Source organism: Haliotis asinina, chromosome 16 (assembly GCF_037392515.1).
Source record: "Haliotis asinina isolate JCU_RB_2024 chromosome 16, JCU_Hal_asi_v2, whole genome shotgun sequence".
Lineage (NCBI taxonomy): Eukaryota > Metazoa > Mollusca > Gastropoda > Lepetellida > Haliotidae > Haliotis > Haliotis asinina.
This window is the reverse complement of record NC_090295.1, coordinates 22,839,914-22,867,506: the sequence shown is the minus strand read 5'-3', so window position 1 is coordinate 22,867,506 and position 27,593 is coordinate 22,839,914. Positions and strand designations below refer to the sequence as shown.

Sequence of the window (27,593 nt, the reverse complement as noted above, 5' to 3'; positions counted from 1 at the left end):
GTTTATCCGTACCTCACATATCCGGAAAACTCGCCTTCCGAACGAAAATTCCTTAAAATGAATTCACACCGTTGTAAACTTGCTCACCTATCCGGAAATCCGGTTTCCGTAACCATATGGTCATTTTCACATTCAAAACACTAAATTATGTGCATTTTTTATCTTGTATAACCAGATGGTTGAGCACCTGTATGTTTACACACACGATTACCAAGGGCCTCGCGTATCGTAACATGAAAGAAGTAGGCAGTCCTTGAAGTGTGAGAAGATTAACAACCTCTGAGTAGCAAGGTGACACTGAGTGAACTTTGAGGCGTGTCAATTTGTGGGTCACTATAATTAATCCGGATGATCAAGCAAGCCTGGACAGCTGTGAGCGAAAAGACAATTGCTAACTGTTTTCGTCATGTGGATATTATCCAATCAAATGAGGACCCACAAGAAGACATGGCCTTGTCGGAACTTGGTGATGCACTATGATCCTCTGCACAAGTTGTATATGTGACTGTTGCTGCTGCTGATGTTGTGAATGTCAACAGTGACCAACTGACTGGCGAAAGTCCTCGCTTGTCTACACAGCCAGTGCAAAAGGCTATGATTGATTTCTTCAAGCGAGCATAACTGCATGAAGAGATATGAGACATTGTATGCACTGATATTTGTTTATGTGTAATCAATAAAGATTATGTCTCATGCCTACTATGTTTGTTTCTTTGTACGTTTCTTTGAACGTTTCTTTGTACATATGGCCCGTAGTCCAGATATCTGAAAATTCGCTTATCTGGACAATTTCAATAAAACCACAAGTGTTAGGGATAAACGGGGCACAACTGTGCATCTTTTCACCATATTGTACTTTTGGAAACAGCAAGATCTCTAAAATGGACTTACTGTAGAGAATATGCGTTTTTAATGCCTCTCAGTATACATATTTTGAGCAATCAACTTGTGGTGCAAGTCACAGCTCACACCCCAGCAGGTGTTGGTTTTCATTCAAGAGTACCACCCCCTTACCCTGCTGCTTGGACTTGCCCTCCAACTACAGATTACACTGTCACATATGATTATTTGATTAATTGTGCATCATCAACTGGCCGAAATCACTGCTCATACTTCAGGTCATTTTGCTTGGAATGTTACTGACTGTGGAGATGACCATTCCTCACTCACCTACATCCTCAAGCTCCCTCTCACTCATCTTCTTTTTCAGTGAGGTTTTTTGTACATGTTTCACTTTCTTCACTTTAACATCCTTGTTCAGAGAAGTCTCAGGTTTCTGGGATTCTTGTTTCTTTTCTGTGACATAAAAACAGTTGTGAATGCTTTTCAACATACAATGGCCCCAGTAATTATGCTGACAATGATCTGTGGTTACAATAATAACCTTCAGAAGTAAAATGTATCAAGTATTTCTGTTCTTTTTAAGTGACAGTGCTATTTCTTCTGTATCTTCCATGTGTATAACCTTTCACAGACGTTTGCTATATCTAGACAGGGTTCTGAATTACAGTGCACTACAATCCGATGGTCCTTTTCACAATATTCAGACTCACAAAGTGGGAAAGTCTAATCTTGAATCTTCTCAGGAATACAAGGGGAGCTAACTCGTTTTGATCTCCCATTATATCTCAAGTAATACAAGTAGATCAGCAAATTGAGTGGAGATCATTCAGCCAAGGACTATTTTGGAAACCTGACCACTGTTGACATTGAGGCAGTGACTTACTGCAGTCATTAATGCTATAATCACTGTGTTTGTATGGTACTGCCTTTGAATTTGTACTACAACAGTACTTTGTACTGCCAATGTTATTTTGTCTTAGTAGTGATTTATATTAGTTTGTAAACTTTGGTATTCTTTTAATACAATTGTTTATTGTATCATATTGCTTTGTTGTATCATATTGCTTTGTGCAAGTTCTTTTACAAACTATTTCTTAACAGTGCATATGAACACTGGGACAAGATGCTAAAGACTGGGAAATTTAGCGGACTTAAGGTGCAATGTGTCCTGTTGATAAGACAAATATATACAACATATGCAACACTGAATGAAGTCAACAAACTTACTCTGAAGTGTTAATCCAATTCAAATTCAAATTCCATTGAATGGAAACATGGGTTTCCACACACTTTACATTTTCCAGTATTCTGTACATTTTCTATGTTTAGCATTCAAACAAACCATGTCTTGTCATAGAGAACAGTATTTGCACTTTTAATACTTGTGATTACCACTGACAACAAATGCTCTAAATCAAACCTTTTCCAACTTTCTTTGGAAGTGTACTTGTCTTTTTCACTTTTTTAGTGTCACTTGTTGATGTCGAATGCACAGTATCTGAAATGAAATCCACAAGAAAAGCAATTAAATGATTATCAGTCCTACCTGATAATGCCTATTTCCTTCCTATCATATACTGTGATATGTAATAAACATTTTATTATAACCAAAGTGACAACTAGATTTCTGAAGGCTCTTAAATGTTATTAATTTGACCACAAAGAGTTCTATAAAATAATCATTGTCTGTAAACTATCTAAAACAATCAATAAGGTTATCTTGTGCAATGTTGACACACTAAGACACTGAATTTCTACACAAAGGCTATGATGAAGATCCTCCTCTTTAAATATATTTTTCGAAAGCATTTGCTTTTTCATTATTCTGTGAATCAAAATCATAGTTTTATCTCTTCAGCCCTTTCAACTATTTTGTTATAATTGTACACTGGTTAGGTTCCATGCATTACATAAAAAAAATCACACTTCAGTCACAAATATTAAAGGATTTAACACCATGACACCATGCACAAAGCTCAATAATCCAGTCCTCTTATGATGTTAAAATATTTTGAAAGTCAATCCCTTTAGCCAGCATGTGACACACAAGAAAGTTAATAACAATAATAACGAGTGAATTTATACTAAAATACTCAAGGTCCTAACAAAGTGTCTGCTCTTGGCACAATGGTGAGTATATACACTGTACTTTAAACAAGTAAGAACAAGGAAATTCACCAGTGATAGTATTTTCAGACATGGAATTTCACTAAATGAGGTTTGAAGATGTCTAGGTTTGGTGACAGCCTGATATCATTAGGAACAGAGTTCCAGAGAAGGAGCAAGATAGGTGAATGTAGAAGATCAACATTTTTATGTTCTCACAGTTGATTGTGGTCAGAGATTATGTTACTTTGGTAACTTCATACAGTTGTTTGAAAGCACTGATAAGCAAGCGTGAGTGTCTTAAATTCTACTTTTGCCTTGCAAGTGTACTTTGTTCTGCTGAAGATCCTTGAAGCAGTGTTCTGCACTTTCTGGAGCTTCGTGAGGTGACTCTCTGACAAGCTGTAATACAGACTGTTTCAGTAGACAAGCGTGTACAAGGACACATGTGGCTTCTCTGGAGATCATTCGTCAAATGTGACCAGTCTTGCGAATATGGTGACAACAGTTTCTGCAAGAGTTGGTAACCTGGCCCTCCATCTGCAGATCAGGGTCAATCACAACACCATGGTTTCTGATGGCACAAGCAAATGGTATGTTGGTATTACCAACTGAAGTGTCCCTTTCTCCAAATGGATGTGTTACCTGATTTTGTCCAACAATGATTGCTTCAGTTTTTCCATCGTTCACCTATGGTTTGTTACAAGTCAGTCATGACTTGATGGTAATAGTTCACTCCTCCACATGGGAGAGAGCATTCTGGAAACATTTGCCTGCAGATGTTCTCAGAAGTTGCATGTTGTTCGCAAAGCTGTGACGATCAACACCTTGCAGCATGAACAAGAGACGGCCAAACACGGATCCTTGGGACGTGCCGAATTACAGAAATTCTTTTAGTGAAGATACATTAAGTGAAAAGAAATAATGATGGCTATCAAACAAAAGACAACACAGTCGTAATAAAACAAGTCTTTCAAAGTGACTTCAAATGTCTTGTAATTTCTTAATTATCTAGAGCAACAATGATACACATCTTGGTGCACAGCAGTAAATACATACCTGAACAAATATCTTTGCGGCTACAGGCCTGTTTGCTTTTTGGGGGTTTCACTGACTTGGTACAAAATGCCGAAGCAGTATATGTATCTGAAAAGCACAAGAAATCAGATGTCATTACATGATTCAGTGTCAGGGGTTAAAAAATCCCAATTTGCCCCAGACAAGTCAGTTTTCCTTTTTGGGAATGAAATAATGGGATTTTACTTTTCCGTGGGCTTCTAAATTTTTTCAGTGAAAATGTTCATGTGGCAAGACACTTTTGAAAATATATTTGAACGCCATAGTGGAAAATGCTTCACCAAATATTAAGACAAAACATTGGATATCTTACATCTATACAAGACTAAAATGGCTTTGATGTGAACAAAAGGGATTCCTCACAAAAATTACAAGATGTGCAAATTTGGTAATTTTACACAAGTTGATATACATGCCTTTAACAGTGGAGTCGGGTTTCGTAAACTGAATCTCAGGTAGTGGTGTCATTTGCACATTGTTTTCTTTCTCCTTATTATCCCTGGATAATGATGTTTTACTGAAACAAATTGCCTCCAGCTGTGGTTCTATAAAATTAGGGACAAGTCAGCTTCAACTACTTTTTTTGTAGACAAAACAAGTAGTTTCAATCAAGCATTGCTGAAAAATAGCACCTAACAAGGCAGTGTTCGCGATGGTGTTTCAAAGTAACAGGACATTGGGTCCTGTAAGTTTCAGAAGTCTGTCTGACCCACTGAAAATTCACAGGACCCACAGAATAAAGTTCAAAAAACATTTCAGATTTGACATTTCTTATAATTGGCATTGAAAATATTAACATTATATGATAACAAACGTAAGATTTCTGAACAGCAAACAAGTGTCATATGCCGCAAATAACAACTTCACAAAAAGAGATTGTGAAATATTCAGTCAGACACTGGGGCTGGCAGGTTGGTGATTTCTATCTGACCGCTGGTAATTCTGCCAGATTTGTCAGAGGGTCAGACACTATTTGTGAACACTGACAAGGATTGGATTTTGTTGTTTTATATGAACAGCTGAACCTCATGCTTGTGGAAAATGTCACAGACTGATAAGGCAACAGTTTTGTTGGTCTCGTAAATTGTAAACACATGGAAGAACTTACATGAAACAGAAAGACATATAACATAAGTTGTGTGCTTCTCTCAATGGTAAAACGATGTGGACTGTGTACATCTTTTTGCAGCAGTGTCACCTGAGCCAGTAGGCGAGCAATGACACTACTACAAATAGGTATACATCATATCTTATTACCCTTCCGAGAAGGATACAACTTATATATGTCACCGCCATGTTAAATGTACAAATTATCAGTATACTGCTACAGACGTGTAAACAAAAAGGCATCTCCCTCTCGAATGGAATTTTAAAATCGGTGAAACCTATTCTCACAAGCTTAAAACTGCTATAATAATGGTTATTTGAGTGTGCAAATGACTCAGTGTATATAATATACTGAGTCAAAAAAGAAACTTCACAAAATGTAATTTCTAAAAATAATGAATAATTTTTCTATGATGATACATCTATGTATCCGAAATGGGATCCCTATCTTTCGACTTTAGATAAACGGTAGCAAAACCCACTCAAACCCATCCATTTGTCGTACAAATGATGTTAGTGCCAAATCAGGTTTTGCACATGCAGTCGATCACATGATTTTCACATCGAAGTTTTCTTCATTTGCACATGTTTGCATTGGCCTCAAGCATAGAAAAAACACTTTTAAACCACAGTTCTAACAGTACTTGAAATGCCACAATTGTCAAATGTGCAACGTGAATGTGCTGTTGGCATGTTGCAAGCAGGAAGATCAGTTATTGACGTCGCAAGAGCTATGGGATGTAGCCGTCGGACTGTGTATGAGAGGTCGTCTACAACAAACTGGCACCACTTCTGATCGCCAAAGGTCGGGTCGTCCATGAGTGACGTCATGAGCAGAAGACCATCAAATCATCCTACGTCACCGACATGACAGATTTCTGCCGGCTCCATGGATGGACCCAGAGAAACTGGAATTGAGTCGTCTTTAGCGATGAATCCAGGTTCACTCTCATATTTGCGGATGGCAGGCATAGAGTCTGGGGATGATGTCGTGAACAGGATGCCCAATGTTGTATACAGGAAGTCAACAGTTTCGGGGGCGAAATTGCATGGTGTAGGGTGCTTTCTGTGGGAACAACCATTCCCGACTTCTGGTCATCCGTTGAAACCTCACAGCTCCTGCTTACCGTGACCTCGTGCTCACCCCTGAACTTGTTCCTTTTATGGCAGCTCACGGCCCAAGTCTACAGTTCCAACATGATAATGCTTGGCCGCATACCGCAATGTTGACACGGCCTTTCCTTCAAAACGCTGGAATCAACGATGTCCTGGACTGGTCATCGAGCTCCCCTGACCTTAAATCCAATAGAGCATGTATGGGATGCACTTGGGAGAAGGCTTTGTGGTCTTAGGAACCAACCTCAGAACTTGCAGGAACTTAGCGCTTAGTGCAAGAGCAATGGCGCCGAATCCCCAACCACATGTTCACAAGCATCAGGCAGTCGATGAGGAGATGGTGTTTGGCAGTGGTGAATGTGCGGTGTGGCCATAGACAATATTGAACTGAGAAATTCCGAATTTATATTCTTGTGCCTTGACATTCTGTATACCCATGTTGTGGAACGGTGATGTAGCCTAATGGAACTGACTGTGGAACATCACACAGACCTAAGCAATGAAATAATAACAATTTAATCATCTTACCATCCCATGTTCTTTTATAGTGCCCTGAAGAAAGAATGTGAAGTTTCTTTTTAAATAATGCATTGAAAGTCAGTAAAATAAATCTATACAAGGTGATCTCAAAAACAGCTGACCGAACATTTTCTGAACTCTGGGCACTGTACGAGGAGTATTATGACATGATACGATTGATAGCGATACATCTTCTCGGAAGATTTTTGTGGTTTCTGTGACAACAGGTAACATATTTTCCAGTTCTCACCCTCCTAGGACCCATGTGTGGAGTAGGTATATGTGAGAAAATCATGTTAAATCAACAAATCATTACCATCATCATGACATACACTTCAAACAACATACAAGCTAAGGTGATATAAATTATCAAATTAAACTTAAAAAGCACTGAAAATGAATCAATAGTTTAAGACAAAGTGAAATGTGCCTTCCAAAAATGAAACTTGGTGATGAATAAGAAAATCCTGTGACCAGATCTTGAGATAACATGTTGACAACTTAACATGCAGCTTAACATGCTGAAATCTTCAAAGTGCCTCCATGACCTTGAAAATTACGTGAAGGTCACCAAAATCTGCTGGTTCTTGTGCCCTCCCTAGAATAAGCTTGGATTTGAATATGAAGAAAATCCAGTGAATGGTTCTTGAGATATCTTGCTGAGAGGGGTAAAAGTTTAAAGTCCCCTTTTGACCTAGAAATGAAGGTAAAGGTCACCAAACCTGACTGAGATGCAGCAGGGGGTGAAAAAACAGAGTACTGTTAACACTCTTTTGAAGGTGAATCACCTATTTCTACAAACTGAATACCATTAATTTCAAACAGTTTCTGTGGTCTTGATCAGTGCCTTGATTTAAACCAAGAAATGACCTGTACACAAATAGGAAAATGATTATTGACGGAATAATCAAACAGTACATCTAAACTTGGAGTTGGCATACCAGCAGTGTTGAATCAAACCCAATCAAAGATCAATAAAAAATTGGCTATAGTACTGGTGTCTTGTCGATGAGCAAAATCAGTCGGCCTCATCTCTCGTATCATTTCTACATACTTATCCCATTTGTCAATGTCTTCATTTTCCATGTAGTCAAAGTCCTTCTGATCCTCAGTCTCCTCCACCTTCACTATCACCTCGATCACCTGACTACTTGTTTCATCTTTGTCAGATTCTTCCTGAATAAGGTTCTCTTTAGCAGAGTCATCTGAAACTGATTTAACTGAAAGTCTACACCATTTTCTCTTACTTGCAAATAACAGGACTGACCATATTTTCCTTAAAAATATGCACATCAGTTGGTTATCTAGCATCAACTGGGCAATATTCAAAGACCAGTAAAGTACTGTTTGTAGTGTTCTGATGAACTGAAACAATCAATGATTGTTTGTAGTGACCAAATGACCAAGTAATCGATCACATTTTCTCATAATGTAACACAAACAATTTTGGATCTAGTCTTTTTATACTTGAAACATGAAAAAAGATTGTTAGCACTATGCCAGTGCTTCATGTGTCACAAAAATTGGTTAACACCAGATTCACTTTCCTGCCTTTTTAGAAGACACTTAAAACAAAAAATTCTATTCTTGTCTATACCAATTCTTAGTCTCAAAAGAGTTGTGGGTGCTCGATCCTTCCATTAACCATGGAACTATTTTTAAATAATAATATATCTGTACAGTACCTAATATCCACCTCTGAGATGCTAAGAGACACAATCGCATGTTTAAAAGAGGTTAAAACATTGACAGCATCCAGTAATACTTTTGAAATTATTAGAATGAAGTCCTGGGATCTCAAATGTTTCTTCACAAATATTTTAAACTGATTTCCTGATCACAGCCAACAAGATCCAACTTCCATTTCATACTGTCTAATTACAAAATGGATTTGACAAAAGAAAGGATCTACTAAATGGACCGTTGATAAATACATGTATACATATTTATGAAAATATGAGTAAAAAGTCTATGAATGTCAGAAATTGTTGTTATTGGTGTCATTGTCTGTGATGCGCTAATTATTTTATCTGTGTTACTTAGACTGAATATTGCATCAACTTTTGTCATCAGGATGAATCCTGGATCACCTATGTACTGAAATTGACAACATTCCATTCCTTTGGCAATATTGCTGCATCCCACATCCACTTTGACTCATAGCGCTTAATGCATGATCAAATCGTATGAATCAAACCTGATTAATTCTGCATTTGTCATTTTTTAGTAGAACCATGTAATTTACATCATCATTTGGCCATTGTTTTCAACTTTGACCTGGTGTCACTCCTGGAGACTACTATCAATCTACACTGCCTTTTGGTTACACGATGCCATTTAGAAAGTGGTCAAATGCAACATATGTCATATTTGGAATTTCACTTTCTTAGTAAAGTACAAATGCTAGTACTTTTTTCGGTTGAGTCCCATCCGGGATTCGAACCCGCACCCTCAGGTGCCTGACTCTGAGGGTGCGGGTTCGAATGCTAGTACTTTTTTCGGTTGAGTCCCATCCGGGATTCGAACCCGCACCCTCGGGTGCCTGACTCTGAGGGTGCGGGTTCGAATCCCGGATGGGACTCAACCGAAAAAAGTACTAGCATTTGTACTTTACTAAGAAAGTGAAATCCCAAATATGACATATGTTGCACTGCCTTTTGGCTTCATTATTTTGCCTTTAATGCAATGCCCATTATTGGAACTACCTTCTCCTCTTTTCTCTGCACTGGAGACACTCTGTAAGACAGCCATGAAGATTTCATCATATTCATCATCTGTCAGTGACTTGCCAACTACCTTTCTTGGCTTAGGCACATCCCCATCTGCTGCAGGCTACAACAGAAATATAATTTGAACCATTAGATATTAGGGGATACAAGACATGTTATATTTGGGATTACATGTTCAGTAAGGTAAAGATTCTACCATTTTTGTTAGGTTGAGTCCCATCTAGGATACAAACAGTTTTCTAGCATTTCATGCATAGATCCTGTATTATTTGCAGGTGAAATATGTCCAGGACTGAAATTTTGCTTCCTTTATCTGTAACAAATGAAAGTCTACATGTGTATTTCATTTATTATTTAAATAAGAATCTAGCGTCATCATCCATTACCGTATTTATTAAAAAATAACACTAAAAATTTACGGTCTGCTTTTGCAGTCTCTTCTGTTTCAAATTAATGCTGTCTACCCCTCTGGATTTGTCATCAACTTTCTGCAATCAGAAATACACTGTCATTCAGCAGAAAAAGATAAAATGGAAACATGCAGAATGGTAAAAATATATCATCCAACTGATACCTTAGCCTGTTATGGGTAACACGAAGTGTGTGCACAGATAAACTATTCTAAACTCTTACTGTATCAGTGAAATCATAGAAACTCATGGAAACTTAATGAATGGAAAACTAATTATTTTTAACTTTGTTACCTTACAGATGTTTTTATCAAAACATGGTACTGTCTTCTCTTTGTCGCCTGGTATGACATCACATTTTACAGACGGCACTGAAAAGTTTAATTAAAAGTCACAAAATGCTCATTGCAATATCTCTTCAAGAAATTGGGTGCATTACCAATTAAAATTATTGGTGGATCAATCATCCATTATGTCGTGTGTGTCTGTCTGTGTCTGTCTGTCTGTGTGTGTGGGGGGGGGGGGGAAGGAGGAGGATAGAGAGCTAGAAAGAGAGAGAAAGAGAGAGATTGATTTGTCAGCAGATTTGTGCATGCAATTGTTATGAAAATTCATTTACAATGTACATGCAGAGATGCCAACCCTGAATCAAAAGAAAGTAGAGTCATGCCTTTCAAGCAATTCTTGAGCCCTGAAGGTGCCAGTTAGGGCTGAGTATGAGAGGGGGATCGTGACCCTTCTGACAGTGGGTGTCTGGGAGGGCCTCCCCTACAAAAATAAATTCAGTCTGCTGGAAATATGCTATTTCTGGGCATACTTAACCACATATACTTCAACATACTTGTATTTTCTAAAAATCGTAGGTTTTTATAGACAAATGGGAGTGTAGATTTTGTGTTTGAAAACTGGAGTAACTCCTCCAAAATCAGAGTGGTTGGCCTCTCTGTACTAGATTCTCCATTAAAAACATCATATATTATTTTTCTCTCACTCTCTCTCTCTCTCTCTCTCTCACACACACACACACGCACACACACACACACACATACATTATGAATGGTCCCCTATGGCAAATTCAACTAAGAATTTAACCATTTCAAGAAAAGTAATTAATGGACATAAGTACTTATACAATTTCAAGGAATGTTTTCAGACAAATCAGAAATTGCAAAACTACAGTACAGTACACTAAATGCTACATGTTTGAGTCTACAAGCTCAAATTGACCTGTTTTGTGGGACCATATCCAAGGGAGTGAAAGCAAATATCACAAATACCAAAATAAACATTTCAAACACAGTCTGAATGATATCGTGCAGATTTGAGGACTTATTTGGACCCATGTTACTTGAATCGTCATGTCAATACCACTCAAAGATGTAATTCTATGGAGTACATTTCTAAAGAGTCCACATAACTGATTTCTGTTGCATATATCATGTCACATAACTAATGTGATAGCAAAGTACAAACCTGAAAAAGACTGCTTAGCCTTTTTCTTCCCTGTCTCCATTGTTCATAAAATTGCTTGCACTCAGATAAGTCTGTCTGAATCAAACAAAATCTGGCTATAGACATTGTGAATCATAGCAAAATCATATTGCTGCCATGGATAAACTGCGACATGATAGAATTCAACTGTGAAGTCAGTATTAATCAAAACATGTAAATTGGAGTTAATTTTAGAGGTGAAATCAGGCATAAAGCTCATATGCCAAAAGTCATCTGCATAAATGTTATTTGTTAAAAAAAATGTCATCTATGTTTTCCAACATTTGATTTCACACGAAGCATGAATGTTTGGCAGGAATGGTATGTAAAACCTAATTAAGGCAGGGTGTTTGGTATATGTTTGGTCCATTTTTAAAAATTTGTTTCATGGTTTATGTTTGTGTGTCGGGTGTGTATTGGATGTTTTTTTGTTTGTTTGTTTTTTTTAAAGAGGTGCGTAGGCTGGCGCATAAATCGGAAACCTTTCAAATGGACAAACAAAAGATGCTACGTGTGAAGAAAATTACTTTCACCCTCCAGCTAGTATATATAAAAGATGCAAGCATGTAAAACTATTATCATGCGACCTTCTATTATCGCGGTTATGTTTCAATGTCGGGAGTATGGACCTCTACTGTCATTTATATCTAATTTCAGTTGATTGGTGTTTAAAACTTCATTTCTGTTGCAAATAATGTGCCACAAAATCGCTCAACAGGATCTCTGCAATTGAAGCAACCCTCTATTCCTATCACTATTTTTTTTAAATATCACGCTCTACTAGTTTCGGACGCTGTCATTATGGTGTCAAACATATAACGAAACTAAAGAGTTTTAAAATTAACAATTATTCAGGTATTTCATTAAGATTAATATCATCATCAAGTTTTTAACCAAAACATCTCGATTTTATATATAGCTACATTTCGACGCACGGAAACAATAATGTAACAAAAGGAATTTTGGTGCCTTAACATGTACGTACCAAGCAGTTTGTTGCCGTGTGCAGAATTAAGTTGCAAATTACGTCACTTCCTGTTGCAGTTTTAGGACAGAAAATATGCAAATGATCTTGTAGTTGTCGTAGGATTACTCTTGACCAAGGAAGGTTTGATTTGTGCAACAAGTAATAGCGGTAGGGGTTATACTTGTTTCAAAATGTTCCAGAAGTCACTGCAAAGATGAATTTTAATATTTCTACGATTACAGTCATGGCATTCCAATGAAATAAATTACTTTTGTAGGAGCGATGGATTTATTTTACGCATTTCGTTTATGTACTGTAGTGTTTCTGCAATGCCAATGTTTTCAAATTTCACAAAAGCCGCGACAACAGACAGCCCGTATACAACACAAGGAGTTGGGTTAAGGGCCTATACTGGCCCTTCCGATGTTCACCCAACGCTCATCTAAAACTGCAATGAATTCTCAAACGAAGTATGTTTAAGTTTCCGAAACAGAAATCTGCATTTATGTTCCGAACGTACAGCTGATCAATAGTGTTCATATTCTCCCGCCACTTGAATGACACTGGAATGGCCTACTTTAGTACTATCTAGGTCAAACTCACGTTCGATCGACATGAAAATCAGGAGCATTGTCAGAGCACGCAAAAGAATACATACATGAAATTATCTCACGCATATACATGCATTTTTAAAACTTCTGCCAACGCTATTTTAGTTTTCAATGCCACCTCTGACAGATTGCAAATCCAACATAAAAACAGACGATATCAAAACTTCCGGTTTATACCCTTCCCATAATGCACGGAACATGAAACTATTCTCTGAACCACTAATGCCTTGTTTTGCATTATGTAATGCAACTCTTTTCTTGGTTTGTACATTTCACAGTTATATTTAAAAATAACATACCAATAAAAGATTCGAGAAATCTCCATCCATGACTGACCTGAGTATATTATTAATACCCGTGAATATATAGATGTTGCCCGTGTAGTTACACTATATTTTCAGCTCAATCCAAAACGAAGTAAACTTACGGTCCCTATACCCACAATAGGTTAATTACCCGCATCAATATGTGCTTTCAATGCTTGAAATATAGTGCATAACTGTACCAGTGTCAGTCTCTCTCTCTCTCTCTCTCTCTCTCTCTCTCTCTCTCTCTCTCTCTCTCTCACACACACACACACACACACACACAACTACGTAAACTTCCACACCTCTCATTTGTTTTTATGAACGAGTTATACACGAAGCGCGAGGGAGTCAGTTTATATACTAGCCTTATAAAGAAACTGTGAATTGTCAAAATGTAATCCCAGTTGATAAGTACGATAACAATTTCATGGGTACATGTACACTTTAATCGAGGGATCATGAGACCTAAAAGGTCTGGAGAATTTCAGTTGAAAAGTCAATGACAATGACGTCGCGAGTCCACAAGCGGGACGGGTCAAACGACCATGTCAGAAGCTCAATAACGGGTATGTCCACCATCGGCATTGAGAACAACAGTGCATCGACTACGCATAGAGTCTATCAAACGTGCAAGGAAGGCTTGTGTGATGTCACGCCAAATTGTCTCAAATTCTGTTGCAAGGTCAAGGGCGTTATCTGGCGGATGAGCAAGACGGCGTAGACGTCGATCCATCTCGTCCCAAACATGTTCTATCGTGGAGAGATCCGGTGAATTTGCAGGCCAAGGCAGTGAGTAAACTTTGTGATGTTGCAAGAATTCCATTCCACTGTTGGAGTGATAAACCAGAGCCATGACGTTGCAGGAAAGGAATTGCCACATTTCGAAGAATGTGATCCTTGTAGCCCACACCAGTTAAGTTGCTCTGAACAATCACCAAATGAGTTCTTTGACGTGCTGTTATTCCACCCCAAATGATCACGAAACCACCACCAAAGCGATTCCTCTCCAAGACACAGCCCTGTGCACAATGCTCCCCCACTCGTCTATATGCACGTTGGCGTCCATCACTATTGGAAATGTTAAACCTAGACTCATCTCTGAAAACATTTCTCCACCAAAACAAGGGTCTGCGGACATGATTTCGGCACCACATTCGACGAGCTCGCCGTTGACTATGTGTCAGGATAGGTCGTATGGCGGGACGTCATGGTCTGATCCCGTGATGACGCAAACGTTGTCGAACTGTGTTGGGGTGAATATTGTGACGTCCTGGGATGGTCCGGGCAGTCATCACTACAGTCTGAAACCTTTGGGGAAGGTGGGTCACCCTTATCCGTTCTGGTAGTGTCTCAAATGTGCAGAAATGGTGCACCAGTGACAGTGGCAACATGCAGCCACTTGTCGTTGAGACATTCCCCAACGGAACATCCCAATGGCATCAGGACGTTCTGCAGTCGTTAGCCTTGGCATACTATGCGTTCAATAGCCGTTAATTATTTTGGAACGATCGCAAGGGCAGGAGTTCACCTTTCCAAACTGACAGTATTACGTGGCATTCATTTGCTCTGTTTCCCTTTACCGGAATGCACGTGCAACAACGTATTGCTCGTCCCAAGGATGAAACCACTGACGTCACGGAACGTGGCATATGCATGCATGTTGGACACATGTCACTAATTTTTAAATCCTTATGTTTCTACACAGGTGTGATAAATTTAGATTCTAAATTTTGTATGCACAGTTTCTTTATGTACCTAGTATAGTCGTTTAGAGTTCAGCAATATTCCCGCAGTATCAACAAGCGAAGAACAACAGAAATTGGCTTCACACACTGCACCCAAGCGGAGAATCAACCCCAGCGCTTCAGGGTGACGATCGAACGCTTTAGGCACAATGCTGTCCCACCCTATATTGTACAGGCCGTGACCAGCAGTCCGGCTCGGGAACATATCTCGTTGTGGGATATGTCCTGTATACCCATGCGACGTGAACAGTTCTCGCTACCACATACACTGACTTGAATTTCTGGTTCTGACAAACCGTTCTGACAACATTAACAGTGCATTAACAACGTACAGATACCTATGCACATGCACATGCACATGCACACGCAAACGTGCACGTACAGTGTATGATTACCAACACATCGGCAGACCCTCCCCCCTCCCCCCGTCTCCCACACGCCTCCACCCCCATGAATCATCCCATGCAACATAAGAAGTCGATTTCTTGTCCATCCTTAGATTATTTCAGGCACATGTTCACAATGTTTTGATATTTCCAAATCTTGTTACTGATATTAGAAAATGACATTCTTTGGAAATGAAGAATGAGTGAGCATTTTTTAACGCCACAACAGCAGTTTTACAGCTATTTGAGGCGATGACACTTGAAATGTTTTCAGGTCTAGAGACATCATATTATAGTGATCAGAAAGGAGAGACCGTAAATAGATTTGTACGAATTTTTGACGAAGCATCTTTCAACCAAATTATTGTTTTGCCTCATGAGAATTCAGTTGGTGATTATCCATAGTTTTACTTGGTTGGTTGGTTGGTTGGATGTTGTTTAACTCCGTAAAAAGAGTCTGGATCAGATAATCCGATGACCAACAGCACGAGCATCGATCTACGCAGTTGGTATACGTTAAAGTGTGAAAGCGACTTAATTTGTGTCGGATGTATTGTTTTCTCCGTTTGTGTGTTGCTTGTTGAGACATATGTTGACCCATGTCAGCCAAGTCAGCGAGCCTGGCCACACGATCCTGTTAGTCACCTCTCATGGGTAACATGTTAGTCACCTCTCATGGGTAACATGTTAGTCACCTCTCATGGGTAACATGTTAGTCACCTCTTACGACAAGCATGGGTAATTGAAGACCACTTCTAACACGAATCTCAAAGTAACAAATAGACTCTTTGAAATTGAAAAGGATCCCAGTGAATTGGGGTATACATGTATTCTGGACCTGGTTAATCTAGACCTGCTTCATTATGGGCTTTAGCCAGGAGGGCTAGGCAGCAGCGAAAATGATGTGCTTCAGGAACTGTGAGACAATGCAGCATGCACGATAGGAAAATGTCTAATAATAGTCTCCATGACTTGAAGTCTTGACCCCGGCAAACCGCTGTCGTACGGACAGGTACACCCTTTGACGTGCCCGCAGTGATACACAGTACAGTTGTATATGTGTGCTCATGAGGGCAGGATGTTAAGAAAATATGAACACTTGAATATATATTTTTATAAACCGATGTTGTTGTACTTCAGTTTGTTAGTATTGTACGTGTTGCTTATAGTACATGGCTGCCAGAAATGAGTGCACAATCACAGGGAACGCTGTTGTGTAGGCCTGTTGGGCAAGGACAGCCTGTTAGAATGTGTACAGGCGAGATGTACGTTATCCTTGATACTCAGGTCACGTATGCACGACGTATGCATGGAATGAGCACGTGACATGGTGTTGGGGGGACATACGTTTGTACGTACGTTCCCCTTTCCAGTCACAGTATATACAGGCACACACACACACAGGTACATCCAAGAGTGAGTGTACTTACATGTAAAATTTTAGAGTCCTGGAATTATTTGAATGAGTTAATGAGTCCGGGAGTCATCCGAAAATGGGCTTCACTCATTGTACAAACTCTTTTGCTGTCGGAGGCACACACACCCGTACGCACGCACGCGCGCGCGCCCTCACACGCACACAGAGGGAGAGAAGGGGTATGTGTGATAATTTAATATTCAAGAGGCCTGAAACATGCTGAACGTTTTTCATTTTTGATCGACCATAATCCTTACATCAGTGATAAGCTTACTGTAACTTAACAGGTAGGGGAGAGTAACGCGCGCGCACGCACACACACACACACACTCTCTCCCTCTCTCTCTCACACACACACTCTCTCACACACACTAACACGCTCTCTCACACACACATGCACACATTCGAGATCTCTCTCACACACACCGACAGACACACAAACACGGTTTCTCTCTCTCTCTCTCTCTCTCTCTCTCTCTCTCTCTCACACACACACACACACACACACACACACATACCGACACACTGGTGTCTGTGTATCAAAATTAGCCTATCATTTTATCATCATGTGACGTAATATATGAATTCTGTAAGCAGCAGACGAACAACCTTTCATTCAAGTTTAATCATAATCAAACCAGGATTGTTTCTATTTTCCTTGATGAAACGTTTGTTGGTCAAGTTTCCTCCGATTTGTGTCCCTTTTAAATCGCAACATGTATGCTTTATAATACCAGATATCTAAGGATGTGAACAAAAAATAGTACTAAATCATCGACTTCCTCAGTCTGATTTATAAACACGAAATATCTGCGGTATCTTTATAAAGCAATATTTTTCAGTAATTATGCATTTGGATAATCACAACCTGTAGGTAATAAAACACCTTCTCACCAAACATTCTGTCAAACCGATGCTTCATCATTGCATGTATACCGTTTCAAATCAGTTGGTGCTGATGAACTGAGACTTCTATTTTACAAAAAGCAAAGATTAAACCATTATACGTAGGAATCGTAGCACTACTGACATGGTGGGTAAACTACCTGACATGATAGGTAAACTACGTACTGGCAAAGAGTTGCATTCTGTTTTGGCATGTCGCCACTAGCGAATTTCACCCAAACCACTGTGTTGCACGGAAAATAGCTGGAATGTTTGTTGATAAAGAAATTATTTGTGAGGAAAATAGTATGTGTCTGTATTATAACTCTTGCGCATGCGCGTTGGGCATTGTGTGTTCCAAGCAGGTGCGAGGGGGAGAAGTTGTTCGCCTACAATTTGGCCGACAGGACTGCATAATCGGCGATATATGGTGTTTAAGGACGTTTCGTTTGCTACGTCACCGAGCCCCTTTCCACACGCAGCTGTAATATTACTTTTGAAGGTGTATTGTTTATTTACGTTTGTACGATGTCGACACGCACTAGGTCCGCCAGGGGGCGCTAGACATGTATCGTCATTGCGTCGTCTGTTAAAAACAGCTGAGAGGTTTCCAGCATATGTCATAAGCAGTATTTCCAGACAGTGGGGATGTGACAGTGTGATAGCTGTACACAAGAGGAAACATTTATAGCCAAAATGAGCGTGGAAGTCAAAACCCCGACAAAGTCACAGTTTAAAATCGAAGGATTCCAATGTGGAGAACGATTAAAACCAGGAGATAGCAGCGACGAGAAGTTACAGAAAGAGTCGAAGAATAAAGTTGGTAAAGATGTGTCTTTTCAAGATAAAAATGGAGAAAAACAGCACAGGAATTCGTTTTCCAGGGCAGACAAGCCGAAAGAAATTCAGTACAGGAAAAGGCGTTATTCAATGCCTCAGAAGCTTGGTGAAACTGCTCAAGGATCTCACATTTCATTCATGAAGAAAAGAAAATTCCTTATGGATGCAAAGGTTACTGGTAAAAAGATGACTTTACCAACAAAGTTTCTTTTAGGAGGGAATATAAATGATCCTCTCAATCTGAACAGTTTATATCATGATGAAGAAGGAAAAGTCTTGAATGAATCAACACCTGTTTCTTCACCCATACCCACACCATCACATCGACAGAAAGTTGAAGTCGTTATTCCACCAAACATCACAGACCCATTGAATTTAAATGCTGATGATGATTCGTTTATGAGTAGAATATGCAAGAAGAGGAAAAGAAGTTACAGACATAAGCGTAAAGAAAGTACATCTCACTCCACATCTACTCCATTGTTGAAAGAGGGACCAGGGGAGAAGAAGAGGGATCTTTTAGAGGCGTTGAAAATAGACATTGACACCAGTCACGATATTTGCGATGAATTGTCGAGTGGTGAACTGACTCTTGATGTTCAGAGTGCTAATACCAACAAATGCAGCAATAAGATAGTATCCCCAGTCATCCCCCAAGCATCACCAAAACTCCGTAGGAGGAGGAAGACCATTAGTGAATCCTGTAATATTTCTGAGACAACTTTTGATGCATCTAGAGCATTATTCTGTACAAGTAGCCCTGAACCTAAGCTTACACCACCGAAAAAGACCAAAAGACAGTTCAGCAACCAAAAAAGTTCTAGTTTTTCTAAAACAAAAAGCCCGGTGAAGTTTGCAAAAAATCCCAAATTTATCTATGGCAATTACAATAGGTACTATGGCTACAGGAATCCAAGTGCAGAACAAGATCACAGGATGATCAATTTTGAATCGGAGTGGTTTGAGACAAAGGATGTGTTGGACATTGGTTGCAATGTAGGGCATTTGACTTTAGCCATCGCCAGAGATTATCATCCGAGAAAGATCATTGGTATGGACATTGATGCAAATCTGATCAAAATCGCCAGGAAGAACATCCGCTACTATTTGGCTTCCTGTTCAGCTGACACAACAAAGTTTGCAACATCAAGCTCGGTGAACTATGGCCCAATGGCAGCTCCTCCACTCGGAAAGGGACATGAATTTCCACAGTTTCCAAATAACCTGATGTTCATGCAGGTATGCTGCAGTTTTCTTGTGCTGACAATAACCGTGTATTCATTTTCATGTGATATACTTTGATCACGGTTTCACTGACTTACTCTGCAAGATTTTACGCATTAATCTCAGTGATATAAAAAACCAGCTTAAAATCTGAAATTCCCTCGCAATCTGAGAAATCCATGCCTGTTGTGAGAGGCAAGTAACATGATCGGGTGGTCAGACTTGATGACTTGGTTGACACGTCATCATAACCCAATTGCAGGGATTATTGCTCTTGCTGTTGATCATTGGATTGTCTGATCTTGTTGCTGGAATATTGCCGAGTGCAATAAACAACAAACCTCTAAATCTCAGCAATCTCAGTGCCCTTTGTTCTTTTGTGCACAGAGATGGTCATGGAAGATTGCGATTTTGACTACTTAAGCAAAATAATATATTTTCATAGTTCATATGAATACAAATTCCTTTTGTAAAATTTGCACTTAACAAGTGGAATAACAGTGTAATTTCTTTTACAGGGAAACATAGTGCTTGAAAGTGATGAGATGCTGGAGTTCCAGGAAGAAGAATATGATCTGGTCCTAGCTCTCAGCATCACAAAATGGATTCATCTCAACTGGGGCGATGATGGATTGAAGCGTGCATTCAAAAGAATATTCAAGCTACTCAGACCTGGAGGCAAACTCATCCTAGAACCGCAAGCATGGGCTTCCTACAAGAAGAGGAAGAAGTTGAATGTAAGGATAACAATCACCATAATCATTTTGAAAATAGTAATAATAATGACTTGTTAGTAATAATAATCGTGAAAATAATGGTAGTATATGCTTGTTGACTATGTTAATTCATGGATGGCATTGCTCACAGTATCAATCACTAGTTCAGTTACTTACAGACCATCATCATGTTGCTAAGAAACATGAAAATTTCAAACTTTGAAATTGCCTTCAGAAGGGTATTTGAAAATGTACAATTCTGGTAAATGGTACAGATTAAAGAGGCACTGATGCAGATCAATTTCCATGGACGGGTTGTTGCTTTTGTTATTGTACTTTTCCCATGAGTGCCTGGATGATATCCCAGAATGTGTTACTGGTTTGTAACTTCTTCTGCACCACCCAAATGCGCTATTGAAAGTTTCGACTGATCAACAAAAGTTACTTTTACTTCACTATTATGAAAGGAAATTAAAACACTTCTTATGATCGGTCAGTGGTAAAAACTAATAGAACTGAAAAATAACAAGGTAAATGTACATCTTTATATTTTGTCTCATAATCCTAATTAGTTTATTATCATTTGTGTGTGCATTTTAAAACTTCATTAGAAAAGAAGCACATGATCTGCTTGTTCTTATGGTGGATTTATAACATGACATGACATGACTGTAGTATCTAAATATTGTATAGATTGCCAAACGGGAATCATATTTCACACACCTAGTGTATGTTATCTGTCATATACATTCTGTTGAATGCTACAACAAATGAATTAAAGCAAAATGCAAACTTTGAATTTAAAATAGACTAAGGCTATAGCAATGTCAGGCTATTACCTCACTCAGAAATATGTCCGTCTGTGTCCACATAAAAGTACGATATGCCATTCGTCTGCAGGTGGTAGATAATCCTGCTCTGTGTCATGATTCTTTCAACAGTCTATTATGCGAAAAAGTGATCCATCGTTTCAGGTTTTTCACATTGGTGTGTAGTCTCATTGGTCACCCAAGATAGCACACCTGGCAACCAGTTGTATGGTGTACGCCATTCTAAGTAATTTAGTTAACCAATAATGAGCGATCAGTCAACAGATTGGTTGTTAATCATTAGCAGGAAGGGTGTTATTCTTACACAGGCACTTTGCAACATGTTGTATTCAATATAGAATAGTAAATCGACACTACCTTTTGACAAATCGGCTGTGGAAGATAAAAGTAATTAATAAATCAGCGTGTTATTGGTTAATCCTTTGATCGATGTTTGTCTTTGTAACTCAGCTGATAATTCCTCTTGCTGCACTTACATGCACAAATTACATAACATGTATTACATGTGCCACATCAGACCTTGATTCATCATTTGAGTGTTTAACCCAGACAGGAGAAATGCCCAATGGGAGTCTTCGTTGGGTAATCTGATGGTGTTACCACTACTTATACCTGTTATAAATTCATTAACTGACTAGCGAGTGAATGATGACAAATAACGTGATGGGCATCCACCCATGTTAATGTCCCACTGGTGACGTTCCCGTGTTGAGGGATCGGGTGACCAGCTTGCAGTTTGATTTCGTAATTGTATCATTGGCGAGAAACATCAGTGCCCCTTTAAACTGGCATGATGAAAGAAGCAATTTTGAGTTGCAAGATTCTAATTCACCCAGTCTGATCTTGTTTGTATGGGGAAGTGTCATCATTTTCAGTGATTCTCACAGCCCAAATAAGATATCAAATTTTATCTGAGGAGGCATATTGAAGTGTAAGAAGATTTGGGGTTCAGTCCTGTGGCTCAGTGTAGACTTTACTATTTTCCAAGTTGAAGAACTCAGTATAAGTAGAACACTTCGGAGTTGAAGAGGTTTTAAGACATTTTCCACTGTATATATTTTACGCTGAAATGAAAATAATACATGTTATAACATGTTTTCTTATTTCAGGAAACAATCTTCAAGAATTATCAGAACATAAAGCTGAGACCCGAGAACTTTCCAAACTATCTTTTGAAAGAGGTTGGATTTTCCAAGTGTGAAGTCATTGGAGTGCCTTTCAACAAATCAAAAGGTAAATCACCTGATCATCAGACCCATGAAGGCTGGATTAGAATTGGTCTTCAGCAACCCATGCTTGTCATGCGACTTAAAAGTCAACCGGTGGCATTGGGTGATCAAGCTTGTTGTCTTGTTTTCCACATTTTATCATATCCCAATTTGATCTATGCTCATGCTATTGATCACTGGATTATATGGTACAGGCTCAATTACGTACAGACCCCTGCCATATAGCTGGAATAATGCTGATTGCCTGCGTAAGCTTCAATCAAACATGGTGGGAATCGATTGTAAATGTCCAACATTTTCAGTGCACACCAAATATCAAAGCATATCTTGTTTATATTAATGCTGTAGTCAGTGCGAACAAAGATAGTGTGTGTACAGAATTGAACCCATTTCACTCAAGGTAAATATGGCTTGATAAAGAAGATTAGACGCCACCCCTGATATCTCAGCCATATGGGAATCTGTTTCTTTTAAGTCTACCTGTTAAGAATTATGTCTCTATGTGGATGACTTTGGGAAGAATTGATGGCTTCTTTCAAATTATCTCCCCTTCACCACCCCATCAATGCTTCAGGCAAGTATCATTCACACTGAAAAATGTGCAGTGGCACCTTTTTGTTTAATGCTACAGCATACTCATGGGCACAACATTTATATAATCCACATGTCTTCTGTACCATGGTTACCATGAATGTGAAAAGACTCAACTGCATTGGCACACATTTTGGTATTTAAGGTGTTAATTTGCAACATTCACTAAAAATCCAGACTGAAGTACTAACGCATCAGATGTGCTGTTTATTTCTCTGATACATTACTGTTAAGTTCAGTTGGGCATGTAGCTGATGCAGTACTCAAAATCTGTATGTCTTGTACACTGTGTGTGGATTAGATCTCATGGATACACCAGAAACTTGTGATTTGGGGTTCCAATCTAAGCATTAAGCTCCATGGGAATTTTCATCGAATTTCATCAAGGTAGTAATATCTGAGGCCAGGATTCCTTCCAGATTTCCCTCCAAGTTATGTTCACCCACTATGATTTTACTGTAATACTGTTCCAGGTGACAGAAAACCAACTCCCTTGGGATTAAAACAGGGATTCAACTTAATATTGCATGTTCTATCACTTAGTTATTGTGGTAAGGTAGACATGTTGTGGTTTGAAATGTTGACTAATAATCTCAGATCTTTTGAAGATGATATCTACACTCAGTGCTTGTTGACATTATAGAAAGTTTACTACACATGAGGGGAAGTACCATGACAACATAGATGCTTGCGTTAGTCAGACATTTGCCAACACTTGTTGCATACACACTTTCTAAAGGATGGTAACAAGCACAAGCCTTCTTTTAGTGGCCAGTTTCATGAAATAGCCATCTTAACCCTATATCATCATGCTGAAGACCAGGGTTCAAATCCATTTACTCACTTAATTATCTTGTGGTATTTCAAACAATGTTTTTGGCTGTCACTATAGGTTATCACTATTCTTGAAAGCAATATTTGTTAATGTTTATCTTTCATTCACATGAAAAAAATAATTTCTTCAGGGTTCCGTCGACCTCTCCAGCTGTACACCAAAGCTGACACGTCAGGAAACACTCCTTATACAGACATTGATGAAAATAGCCAGACTGGCAGGAACCATGTGTTGGCCCCAACACTGCAGTCTGTGGCATCCCCCCAAGTTGCAGACAGTCAGGATACAACAAGTGAGAAGAGCAAGGCAGCTAGTCCAGTTCAACTGGAGTCTGAACATAGTATCCCCCCATCCCCCCAGGTTGCAGACAGCCTAGATACACCAAGTGAGAAGAGCAAGGCAGCTAGTCCAGTTCGATTGGAGTCAGGACAGAGCGCTGGAATGTCGGACTCAACCAGTGGTCAAAGGAGTGAGGATCTGTTGACCTCCGCCAGTGGTCAGATGGATGTGACAATGTGTGAAGAGAGTAACCACAATTACACTGCCTCATAGATCATGAGAATACACTGTACTCGCAGAGCTGATAAATACTCAGACAGTGGAGGCATTTTTTTACTTACTGCGCATCATGCTGCTTGCTATGATTATAATTATCAGGTACATGAAAGACTTCAGAACAATGCAGAGATAATTTGTACACATCATTGAATGTGACCACCTTGACTACTTGGCTGAGGCATGTTACCAGATGTGAGCAAATTTTCTCTGAGGAGCATTTCCCTAACTTGGACTTCATGAATTAGTGCACACCTTCTCCAAAATCATGGATATGCTCCTGGCAAGCCAGCTCTTGACTTCAGGTGTTAGTCATTCATACTCTCCTCACAATTAAGCTAAACAAGGCTATTATCAAGACCCCAGATTCTCTTGCCCTCATATTTTGTTTTTGGCTGTTATTTTTTTCTTGTTATGGAGGTTTTTTATGTCTTTGGACAAAGCTTTCAAGTTGTCTAAACACCAGTTTAGATACACCTTAATAAATGTGCTGAAACATATCTTTGATTAAGTATGTTGGTTCTTTGTAAAACAGTTAATTCCGCCTGTGACAAAATATTTTTGAGCTCTCCTATAAAGGATTTATACAAGTTTGCAACAGTTCAGTGATCATGTCAAGATTGTATTTTGCTTCCATCAGTGCATCATGACCCCAGTAATACCATAAGTATTGGTGTTTTGTTCATTAGTGAAGAAGTAAGGACCTCTAATTAGTCTAGTTCTGCATTCAGCTTCCTTAAGAAATGTTCTGTGTAGTATTTGTTTACACAATTAATCTGTTCTGCACTGTGCTGAGTATTGTCTGGTACTTGGCTCGAGTGATAACAATCGGCCAGTTTGACTGTTGATGGTACTAATGCTTTGTAACTTTGATATGTTCCGTCATACTGACTGTTGACTGTATATAATGAGCAAATACACAAATCTTTTCCTGACATCATTTTGTCAGCCTTGTTTTTCTACAATATCAGATTATTATTCTGCAGTATGACAGTGGTCAGTATATAATTGTCTGGACCAGACAATCCAGTGATTGACATCTTAAAGGATTTTGGAAACTGACCACCAAATCCTGCTGCATGCCTCATAAACAAGTGTGTGTTCTTGAATAGCAATTCTTACCTGGACTTTTATAGGTTATCAGGTGTGAGGTATAGCAGTGTAAAGATGCACTAATAATCAGTCAAATACTGATGGCTGTTTGAAGCCCAGTAATTTTGTCTTTTCCTTGAGGTTTAGTAGTGATTATGAATCTGGTCCACTGTGACCTGTTTATTCAGCACAACTCTCATGCTCAGGGTTTCACCAAAGTTATTATTTTAAACATCTGAGAGCTGCAAAACATAAGGCATTCTTTTCAGATAGATCTAATTCCCAATCTCAAAACTAGAACACTGTCCAAGGGCCCGTTTCATAAAGAGAATGTAAGTGTGTTAAAGTATATGCACACCTTAGCATTATGAGCTCTTTGTGGAATGGACTCGGCCTCTCAGTGGCTATTATGATGATTTTATGAGCGCTTTCACTGACATGTTAAATTTTACATTGGGCTTCATGTTTTGGTCATGTGGAAGCTGTAGAGAAAGTGAAGTTACAGTGCCAGTCACCAATGCAACATCAACATCAGAGGGTTGAGAACGTGATCAGAGTTCAATGCTCCTAGGGTGTGAAGGTCACAGTCCATCCACATTGTCATTTTAGTGTACCAGCCTATTAAAGATTTCACTGGTGTCTGTGTTATGTTGCAATTTCCAGAGACATTCGCATGACTGGTTTGTGAATTTTCGGAGGGTCATTTCTCCGACATGTTGAGTTGTTATACTTCTAATTCGTGTAAGACTATGGTCTGATAAAAATGTTAATCATATTAGCGACCTATTTGAACCTAAACGAAATATTTCTTATGGTTTCTTATTTGTTTTTGATGGTATTTTGCTTATTTTCTACATTCAAATTTCGGCCAAGTGAATTATTATATTGTCTGTTAACTTTGAGCATAACTAGCCTCGACTGGCCAGCAAAACTATTTCTTTTGCAGCTTCATTGTAAGCGTCTCCTTGGAAGATTTCTGGGAAAAAGATGATTTAAAAATACAACAAAAGCGCAGTTCATTGTTACAGTTACTGGATTTGTTTGTTTGCCTTGCTATTTCTTTCCTCCAATTTTCTAAGACATTATCCACGATTTTAACGTTGACCTACTCAGATATGAACTGGCCATTAAAGCATTACTTAGGGCTATAAACTGGGGAAATCCAATGCTATTCAGCTTCATGTGCACTTTCCAGTTCTTAAATCTCAAAGTCGCAGAGCGACTACAAAAGATATAACAGTCCTGTGAGGTCTGTGAAAGGCGGTTGCAGATCTTGGTGACTGAATTCCACTGTCGGACCCAGTGTTGCATCTGCCAAGCCTGTTGAAGTCAAGGGGCACTATTACCAGGAGACCGAGACAAAAAATATGTGTAAGCGTCGGAATCCTCCTACGATGCATCCATCTAGTACGTGCAATAAGTAAGTTGTGGGCCTCTAAAACGCGCAAAGTCCGTTGAACAAAGATTAGAAGAAATACGGTAGTTTTGTCGCAGAACTCAACAGCCCATAGATCAACGGTCCGGCGCGGCGTTACGGCGTGTCATGCACTAGCTGATCTGGAATTCTGCCAGACTGCTGCGTTTGTATGGCTTTATGGGAGTTTATCCAGGTGTGTAAGGCAGAGTGGATTGTTGTGTTTGAATGTTTCAAGTAGGGCTTTGTTTATGTTGTTAGGTGTTGTTGTAACGGGTTTGTATAGAGTAGTTGAAAAGGGCAGGAGAAATCTACTGAGTGAGTTGAGTTTTACGCTACTTTTGACAATATTTCAGCAATGTCAACACCGGAAATGGTATTCACACAATGTACCCTTGTGCAGAATCGAACAAGAGTCGCCGGCGTGACGTGTAAATGCTTTAACCACTAGGCTACCCCACCGCACCCTGAAGAAAGGCTACTCTCATAATGCTGTGGGTATGGGTCCGAAATAGTTTTATTATAGTTGACTGATAAATCTGCTATTTAT

At 39.1% G+C, this 27,593-nt stretch overlaps 2 protein-coding genes across 2 annotated transcripts in view; one reads left to right on the top strand and one right to left on the bottom strand.

Moving 5' to 3' along the window:
* LOC137268050 (PC4 and SFRS1-interacting protein-like) overlaps positions 1-12,571 on the bottom strand; it is a 28,212-nt gene extending 15,641 nt beyond the window's left edge. Inside the window, exons 1-10 of the mRNA XM_067802552.1 lie at positions 12,384-12,571; positions 11,381-11,455; positions 10,202-10,278; positions 9,917-9,985; positions 9,474-9,600; positions 7,823-7,979; positions 4,443-4,543; positions 4,009-4,095; positions 2,264-2,341; positions 1,171-1,296 (exon numbers count right to left, since the gene is read on the bottom strand). Coding sequence (XP_067658653.1) covers positions 1,171-1,296; positions 2,264-2,341; positions 4,009-4,095; positions 4,443-4,543; positions 7,823-7,979; positions 9,474-9,600; positions 9,917-9,985; positions 10,202-10,278; positions 11,381-11,420 — 862 coding nt within the window. The 5' untranslated portion in view covers positions 11,421-11,455; positions 12,384-12,571. The remainder of the gene's footprint in view (positions 1-1,170; positions 1,297-2,263; positions 2,342-4,008; positions 4,096-4,442; positions 4,544-7,822; positions 7,980-9,473; positions 9,601-9,916; positions 9,986-10,201; positions 10,279-11,380; positions 11,456-12,383) is intronic.
* A 5,451-nt stretch (positions 12,572-18,022) lies between these two features.
* Positions 18,023-26,266, top strand: LOC137267863 (7SK snRNA methylphosphate capping enzyme-like). The gene is made up of 4 exons (XM_067802300.1): positions 18,023-19,796; positions 20,300-20,518; positions 22,437-22,560; positions 24,113-26,266. Exons 1-4 carry the CDS (start codon positions 18,414-18,416, stop codon positions 24,532-24,534), a joined length of 2,148 nt encoding a protein of 715 aa, XP_067658401.1. The 5' UTR covers positions 18,023-18,413; the 3' UTR covers positions 24,535-26,266.
* The last annotated feature ends 1,327 nt before the right edge of the window (positions 26,267-27,593 follow it).

Excerpts from the sequence above, each read along its gene's own strand:
- LOC137267863 (XM_067802300.1), top strand. The coding sequence starts at position 18,414 with ATGAGCGTGGAAGTCAAAACCCCGACAAAGTCACAGTTTAAAATCGAA. Across the intron at positions 20,519-22,436 it reads AGAAGAGGAAGAAGTTGAAT|GAAACAATCTTCAAGAATTA; the intron begins GTAAGGATAACA and ends TTCTTATTTCAG. Across the intron at positions 22,561-24,112 it reads GCCTTTCAACAAATCAAAAG|GGTTCCGTCGACCTCTCCAG; the intron begins GTAAATCACCTG and ends TAATTTCTTCAG.